Source organism: Lolium rigidum, chromosome 4 (genome assembly GCF_022539505.1).
Source record: "Lolium rigidum isolate FL_2022 chromosome 4, APGP_CSIRO_Lrig_0.1, whole genome shotgun sequence".
Taxonomy (NCBI): Eukaryota; Viridiplantae; Streptophyta; class Magnoliopsida; order Poales; family Poaceae; genus Lolium; species Lolium rigidum.
Genome location: NC_061511.1, coordinates 232,964,064 through 232,973,261, shown reverse-complemented (window position 1 = coordinate 232,973,261; position 9,198 = coordinate 232,964,064). Strand labels below are relative to the sequence as shown.

The following is a 9,198-nucleotide window of genomic DNA, read 5'->3' as shown; positions in this document are numbered from 1 at the left end:
GAGCTCGGGCGGGGCGGCGCGCGCTGATATAGCACAGACCCTTTAGTAGGAACCGGTACTAAAGGTGCAGCCCTGGCCCCACCTCCGCCTGGAAAATGGACTCAAACCCTTTCATACCTGTTCGTAACACGAACCGGTATAAAAGGGTCTTAACGAACCGGTATTGATGTCCCACGCATGGAACCGGTATTAATGCCGCCTTTAGTACCGGTTCGTAAGGGAACCGGTACTAAAGGCTTAGATGGATGCCCATTTTTCTACTAGTGAGAGACTATTTACCATCTCCCGTCCCAGCACTCATCAGCCTAACCTGCCCAAAATTGGAAACCACAGTTAATATGCTGAAAATAACAATTACAATCTGAAATAAGGAATCAGGTAAATATACTAAATTTCTTGTGTATACCTTTATTTCGGACAGTTTTTCTAAAAGAAATACGGTAGGGGAAGCTCCTACGTAAAGTGATTTTTTTAAAATAATAAAAATCTAAATCTACATTCGCGGGGACTTGAATTTGGGTGGCTAGATTGTACATCCATTTTTCTAGCTCACTTTCAGTGAATAATACCCTTTTTGCTAAGAAAATGAACTACAAGGTCCTAAGAAACTGCCAAAGGTTTGCAAGATCATACAGGGAAGTAAAATTATAGGTTTTTCATATGGGTGCTCACTGGATCCAGCTCTAGTCATGTCTACTCATGTCTGTGTTCAAAAAAAAAATGTCTACTCATGTCGAATTAACGGGAATTTATGGCTGCTAGATGCAACCGTCTGTTGACGGTCGTTCAAGATACCTATGGTCGAGCTGTTTGGCAACATAGAAGCAGATTGAAGCGTATTTAGTCCCATTATATCTATCAATTTTGATGGTTGATTCATATATCGACCTTATATAATCTTTGAGATGTAATATATTGAATAATGAACTAAGTATTAAAAGCAGGTTGTGTGCATCTATTGATGCAGAGACCGAGGTCATCCCCTTCTCAAAAATAAAAACTCAATAACACAAAATCTGAACAGCTTTGCAAGAACACTTCAATATAGCGACAGACATAATTTACATAACATATGCTCCTAACTATCAAATAAACATTATGGTGGCCTTTGTATTCTCACCCGCTATCAATAGCATCGTGAATTATCTCTATGTTACCCATCTGGCAGTAGATTCTTGACCTCCGGGAGTCCTCCTAAATTTCGAAGAAATTGGGGCACGCTTCACACAGATTTTATATCCTGAAATGACGTGACCAAGACAAAATACAACAAATCTCAACGGAAAAAATTGGAAACAAAACCTTTGTTTCTATATAAAAAAAAATCACCAATACCTATGCAGGTAAGCTCATCAATGAACATGTGATCCTTGGGCGCACTGTCATCAAACAAAATGTTGCCCGCTGTCGCCATGTACCCTTGGATCTCATCCTACACCCCAAGCTGCACCCGATCGGTCCATTCCACACACCCCCATTTCAATGCAAAGCAGGCACGACCTTTTCAACTTGGTGGTGAAACGAGGCAGAAGGGAAAAGTAGGACGCTATTGTCAAGACTCCTACTCCCCTTTAACCGTAAAAGAAGATGAATCACAGAAATTCCATTCAGCTCTCGGGTGCGTATGTTCCCTCCACCCAAAAAAAATATTTCTAGCTGTCGAAACATTCCAACAAAAATTTTCACATGTACATCTCGATAATCTATATACGTTAATAAAGTTTCGCGAAATACTGATATTTTTTATGGTCGACGTAAAAAGAATAAAACATCACTCATAAGAAGCCTTTTTTTAGCACATAATTTTACCTTTTTTACACAACCCAAACTACAAGTCGATTTTTCTTGGAAAGACTTTGTGCGCACATAACATGTGAAGATGCACACGCAAACTTTTAATTTGAACTTTTTTAACATTTCAAAATGTATCAAAGATGCATTTAAAAAATTAATGGAGCATATGCATCCAACAGCCAAACCATCACTCCCGGATGAATCTTGTGCAATTATAATAGCATATCTGGTCTCATGTATCACGATGCCAACAAAAACCTGTTTATTAAACCGTTATCCAAATGTCCCAATTTTCAGTGAAAAAATAACTTACGAAATACCTTCCAACTATTCCGCTTGGTACTGCAATAACTTGTTTATCACAGGTCATCTTATATTCATCCGATTTTAACTGAAGGATTTGACAAAGGCATGATACAACACATATGGTCAATCAAAGAGAGGGAAATAAGGAATCTACAAGAGATATAATGCTCAAGATTGAGATTTCTCGTTGGTTAGATCAAAGTCCCGACTTGTAGATTCGCACAACACTGAAGTTTATATTTTTTTCCTCAATGTTGCTAATTCCGAAGGGATGATCACATTTCCCTCAAATTTTTTATTTCGCTCAAAGATGTGAAACTTGGGCGGGAAGGGATGAAAAAATCCAACACACCATCGACACGAAAAAAGTATGCGGATTCATCAGCTAGTTTCACTACATGGGTCACTTATTGCATGTATGTGTTTGATCTCGAGCATATGTAGAGGGAAAGAATGCACATTATGTCAGACAAGTAGGTGTGAAATTAATCATTCCATGAAAGTGTACGGAGTAGATATTAACCTTAACTGACATGTGTGGTCGTAGAGGGAAAGTCGTACGTTTGGTTGATAGACAGATAAACAAAGACCACAAATATGTTTGGTAAATGCAAAATGTTACGAACTCATAATAAATTAAGATGCGCCCTGCTTATTTTAAGTAGCTAAAAAAAATATTAAGATGAAGAATGAACTGTGATAAGAGATGTAGTTTTTTCACGTTGAATAGCCACATGACCCATCTAGTTCTATTTGTCTAACCAGAAATATCCAATGAAGAATGGCATGTACTCCACTGAAATGACAATGTTCTCGAAGAGGATGACATGCATAAGCTTAAAGGAAAAGGCAGCTTCTAAGTTAAAATTGGAAAGACATTTTGACTGATATGGAATTCCCAAAATCATTGCAACACCACATCTTGGTAACAAACTATGAATGTTCATTATTTGTTTAGTTCACAAAAATTGGATTGCCCCACATTTCAAATTAAGAAAACCCAGAGACAGTCGAACCACATATGTGTTGTAAATTACAAAGATCCATAACAAAAACAAGTGAACAATTAACAGAATTATGAGTCACACGTCTACCGAAGTATTGGCTAGAGTACATATTCACCTTAAATTTCCTGATAACTTGGTAGTGAAGAAATGTAGTACTGTTTGGTAGATATATTGATAGATACAACATAGCTTGGACGATACCAAATTTTACACTCATTAAAAGTGAATATGCAATTGGTGGCTTTAAAGAGTTAAACTAAAAATGTTGATAAAGACGAACAATGGCTTGCTGCATCGGATTCCATTTATCTGGACAAAATGACCACTCAAGGATACCATGTACTCCACTACAAAGGCAAACTGTTCCGCGAAAGGAAGACTTATATATGATAACAAAAATATGACTTCTAACAAGTTCAGATTTTAGAGGTTGTTTGGACAAAGAACTCCCGAAACGTAAAATTGCAGCTTGGTGACTATCTATAAATGTTCGGTGTTTATTTTATTTGGAAGAAATGCAATACGCCTGATTTTAAATTAAGTAAACTCAAACAGCAAGCCAGAAACAAGCTATAGAGCAAACAAGTTCAGAAATACCACCGACCAAAAAAAAAAAAGTTCAGAAATACCACCGACAAGAACACGTAAATGACATACGCGTTCAAGACATGAGGAAATTATTATCGGCACCTCACGAAATAAATCCTACGTGACAACTCCCACACATCTGACTTCACAGTATTGTGCGTGACTACATGTGCATACCCAATATCAGAGCATGATTCTATCTCTCTATAAATTTTGAGAAGAGTGAGGTGTATCAGAGCATGATTGTATCACTCTTTTGATGATACATGCGCATACCCAATATCGGAGCATGATTGTATTACTCTTTTGGTGATACATGTGACACCGAGGTTAGGTCGTATGCTAGGAGCGCATCACAACAACCAAATCGAAGAAGAGCGCGGACGAGTCTCCGCGAAATGGAGGAACTTATTAAAGAACCCTCAAAGAACATGCTCTTGGATATCCTATACTAGTATCCCTCACCATTCTTGGTATGATATCTGTTTATGCCAGTGGTCTCAGGGGAATAACTCTGCAGAGCATGTCTTGCAAAGCAGCTGGTATAGATGCTTTGCTTTTTGACAGGCCAGTATCCAGCTCACTCTGTACCAAATCTGCAATTACGTGGTGGTACAAGTAGAGGCTAGTATGGTTGTAGTGTTGTACCGATTGAAGCAGATGAAGATAACCCAACGAGATTTCTTACCAGGTATCAGATGCAGCTTCTTTACATTCACGTCTGGACCGCATGGACGACATAAGCATGGAAACTCACGCATGCGTTGCCAATTTGCAATGAGCACTCTCCTGGTCCGTATTAAGCCTTTCATGAGGCCCAGACCGGGCATTATCCTGAGGTATATCCTCAGTCTGATCCTCATTGTGTCTTTGCAGCAGGGGCATGGAAAGGTCGTGCGTAACTACCTCAGAGGCATTGCTCTGCCTTTCGTCATGCAGGTTGCAGGGCAACATCGGGTATAAATGAACCATGCCCTCTTGCCACTAACCTCTGTGCTCCTCATATGAACCTCTGTGCTCCTCATAGTTAGTAGTATGATGAGAAAGATGTGCAGCTGAATTGCTGGGCAAGGTTTCCTTTGGCAGATGCCGCCGCCATCCAACACCCGTGCAAGGTTTCCTTTGCTGGGCAAGGTTACCGGGCGGGCTGCTGCCAAAGGAAATTTGCCCCGGAATTCATCTGCACAAACATACACACATAAGCGAGTATGGTTCTCTAGGATCTACAGTTGCCGATGACGAATGCAAAGTATATGCTGCTTCCTTCACATTCTGAATGCTTACAGCTCTGTTTCTGTACACTATAGTCATTAACATCCTGACCACCATGTACAGATAAAAAATGAGGATCCTTGAGGAGCCCAATCAGGTAGAGATAGCAAACTACATATCAACTATCACTATGCGATCGAACTATATACAGGAACCAGGATAAATATTCCTCTGTTCTGTTATTACTCATCTTTGCCCACCGCTCCTGGAAGTTTGTATCTCGGAGACTTGTCGGTGCCTTTTCTTGAGTATTCTCTCCATCGCTTAGCTGCTCTTGCCGCTCTGTTCGCTCTCTCTACTGCTTCTTCATCTGACAATGTTAGATAATGATAATCAGATTCATCAATATTAATAATCAGTTGACTTTAAAACACAAAACTTAATTGTGACAACTCTTAGCACCTTATCTTAAGAAAAAGGAGAAGCACATTTTCTAGGGAAAATTCCTTATATGCCACTCTGGCTTAAAACCAGGTTCCTTATTTGACACTCAGCAAATTTTTCTTCCCTATTTGACAGATTGTGTAAACTTTTTGCCCTATGTGACACTGCCGTTGCTCCCGTCAAGGTTCTCCATCAAATTTTTTTAAGTTTAGACGAAAGTACCCCTGTGTAAACCTGTCAAAGACCGAAAATTCAGTCGCGACCAGGAAATCAGCCCGAGTCATCCCGTTCCTCTCCCCCGCTCGACATTCTGAAATCTGAACCTAGGCCTAGCGGCAGCGGTAACTGCTGGTACGTACCGGCGGAGGTCGGAGACTTGATCTTAGGGGGGCATGGGTCGTGGAGTTGCTGTGGGTGGCGGACCAAGGGCCGCGGCGGAGGGCAGCCAAGGCGCGACTTTCTACGAAGGCCAAGGTGGGGGTTCCGACGGCGGAAAGGAGGGGCTATGGAACGCGACCTAGGGTCGGCGGAGGATGACCAAGGCAGGACGGCGGAGGGCAGCCAAGAAACGTCGGCCGGAGGGAAGCACGCTGCTGTGGAGCGCCCGCCGACGATCTCAGCTACGGCTCCAATGTGCGACATGGATTCATGCTCGGCTGCAGGTGTGGCGTGGCATATTGTGATCCCCATGAACCATATGAGCCTATCACCGAGCTGTACATGTTGTCATTCATTTTGGAAATATATCTATGAAACGAATTTTGGTCACATTATGCAACGGTGGTAAATTGGTCTTTTCATCTCTCTCTTTAACAACGTTAGAGAGTCAAATGCACTAGAGTGTCATCTAAGGCACAAAATTTACACAAGCAATCAAATAGGGAAGACAAATTTGAATAGTGTCGAATAAGGAACCTGGTTTTAAGCCAGTGTCATATAAGGAATTTCTATAGTATGATATGTATAGTAGGATTACCATTGCTTTGGTACCGCGTTGGGGACCCCCAGATATCAGTCCAAGAGCTATTCGTGTCCGAATTCTTCTGGTTGATCATCCGTGTTCTGATTCTTTCCTGCAAAAAATAGACCCAACTATAAATAAAAATAGTTACAGTTCATTTCCAAACTACAGGTTCATTTTCAGCTCTGGTCCAATATATGAAAGAGGGAAATGATTATCAGATTCTAATGGACATATGGCATTAGAAAGATGAACTGTGGAGAAGAAATTATACCAAGACTTTTGATTGTCTCTTTTCCCAACGTGTGCTTGCCTGCCAAATACAGTATATCTTAATAAAAAATAAATATAACAGAATAGAACGCATGTTATATCTACAGGCCTGTATGTCTTGAACAGAACGAAATTGCAACTGTACTATGGTAAGCTGAAGCCCTTAACATTGAGAAGGAATCTATGACTTTGGGAGCATGTATTGATAGTAAATTAAATAAGCAAATAAAATTACATGAATGAAGAGACTATTACCATTCTAAATACGTTGACTGAAACTCCCATCCCAGCATTCATCAGCCCAACCTGCCCAAAATTAGAGACCGCCATTAGTATACTGAAAATGGCAGTTTACTGAAATAGTATATCTGATAAATACAGGAAATTTGTGGTGTATGCTTTTATTTAGATGTTCTGACAATAATACACTTTTTGCTACCTAAGCGAACTACATGGTCCTAAAAAATTGCAAGGTTTATATGATCACATAGATGTACAAATATATCAACAAAAACATCAAATCCTTTTTCCCGAGCAAGTTATGGTAGGCTAGATATAGAAGTATATATATGAAATAATTTATTTTTTCGAGGTTGATATATGAAATAAATAGCTTACATTTACCCTTTCTATCCTTCGCATTTCATTTTCAAGGAGTGAAAGTTGTGCAGCAGAAGTCCAGTGAATGCAGTCAACTGGGCTGGAAACGAAAATATGAGAGAGTTCAGTTCAACAACCTTAGGATGTGCACTATATCAAGAAATGTCTATAACACATTCAGTCAAATAATTCTGAACACCTAGTGATATGGTCGGCTTTGCATTCTCACCAACTATCAATGGCATCCTGAATTAGCTCCGGGCTACCTGTCTGGGAGCAGACTCTTGACCTCCCAAAGTCCTCCTCAATTTCGAATACATTGGGGCAGACATTGGCACAAATCTTGCATCCTGAACCGACATGAAGAAGATAAAATTAATATACCGACCCCCTGAGGCAGATCCAAACAGCTGGTCATAGGGAACAGTTACCAACATATCATTACCTATACAGGTAAACTCGTCAACAAAGACGTGATCCTTGGGCGCACTGTCATTAAAGAAAGGGTTGGCGGCCGTTGCTGCATAGCCATGGAGCTCATCATACACGGCACGCTGTACCGGATCGGTCAGAACCTGCTCTTCAGTAAAACACACCTCTTGTTAGTTTTGTGAACAGAGGCCATTCCAATGCAAAACCAGGAATATTCAAGGAAAAAATGTGCATTTGCATCCAAAAATAAAAACCAAAACGTTACTGAATTCCCCTACCGTGTAAACCTCGTTGACGAACATGCAGAAGTTCGTCACATCAGGGTCGTCTCCACTGAGGTCAGGGTGGCACGTCTTCATGCAACTGTAGTAGGCTTTCTTGATCTCCTCCGTGGTTGCATCTGGCATCTGGTGGTGCAAGAATCAGGAGTTAATGTGTTACACATAAGAAACAAATCCATTATCCCAACGGTAATCAGTATAAGAAATATTATCTGAATATAGACTTCAGGTTTAAAAAATAATCATTTCCCCCTGGTCAGACTGAGCATGTCACACGAAAGTAAGAGCTTTGAATTTGCCACTGCGAGGCGAGTTATTCAAGTGATTTCTAACTTAGATCACACTAAGTTTTCCATTTGAAATATAGATATCAAATAGACGTGCAAAATTAGGAAATATTGTTCGGGAACACTTACGACGCCAAGAACAGAGTAGAAGTCGTCGGCCGCGTCCTCCTCCGATCTGCCTTGTTCAGCTTCCGCCGTATAGGCATATATTCTGAGGCCCCTCCGTCCCCGCATACTCCCGCTCCGGCGCCGGTCTCTCGCGAACCCAGACCCAGAGGAGGCCAACGGCCGGGCGCGGCGGCACCAGCGGGAAGACGACGTCGGCGAGACGGTGCGGAGCGTCGAGGGTGAGGTGGTGATCAGCGGCGGCGAGAGAAGAGCAGGAGCCATTGGTTGCGCGATAGAATAATGTGGGCGCACCGGCGCACTCCAGCTAGACCGGTCGGAGTCGAAGGAGGAGAGCTGGAGAAGCCTGCAGTTGGGCTTTCTTGTCGATCTCCTCTTCTGTTCAAACGCGGGTTTGGGTCTAAATACCTTAGCTCTATACAATTAGACCCTCGAAGGTATTCATATTCTGGTTTCAGCTTTACGATCTAGTGCATTTTCAGGTAGAATAATCTTTAAAATCACTTCGTAGAGATTCAATCGGTTTTTTCTATACCTAAGTGGTTTGAGATTCTTATATGTTTATACTGATTTCTGAAAATTTCAACTCCTTAAACAAAAGTTAAATTTTGGGTATCATCTAAACAGCGCCGGTTCTGAGATTCTGAGGGCCCTGGGCGAGACTAAAACTCGGGACCCTTAACATAGACACCACGACATCAATAATGAACATATACGTAAAAAATATGTTGTCAATAACATTTAAATGCATCCAAAGATAATATCATATCTAATAATTTATATATATTATCTTAAAAATTTCTTGCATCATAAATATCATAAGTATAAATCGGTTGCTCATCAACACTAGCAGACTTTCGTACATGTGCATTAGATGAATCAACTAC

At 40.9% G+C, this 9,198-nt stretch overlaps 1 protein-coding gene across 1 annotated transcript; it reads right to left on the bottom strand.

Moving 5' to 3' along the window:
- Positions 1-5,133: 5,133 nt before the first annotated feature.
- LOC124649808 (chaperone protein dnaJ C76, chloroplastic-like) lies at positions 5,134-8,669 on the bottom strand. Its single transcript, XM_047189377.1, has 9 exons — positions 8,315-8,669; positions 7,896-8,024; positions 7,631-7,760; positions 7,415-7,535; positions 7,204-7,285; positions 6,841-6,891; positions 6,587-6,625; positions 6,328-6,424; positions 5,134-5,277 (listed from the first exon to the last, which is right to left on the bottom strand). The coding sequence occupies exons 1-9, from the start codon at positions 8,573-8,575 to the stop codon at positions 5,150-5,152; spliced, it is 1,038 nt and encodes a 345-aa protein (XP_047045333.1). The 5' UTR covers positions 8,576-8,669; the 3' UTR covers positions 5,134-5,149.
- Between the last annotated feature and the right edge of the window lie 529 nt (positions 8,670-9,198).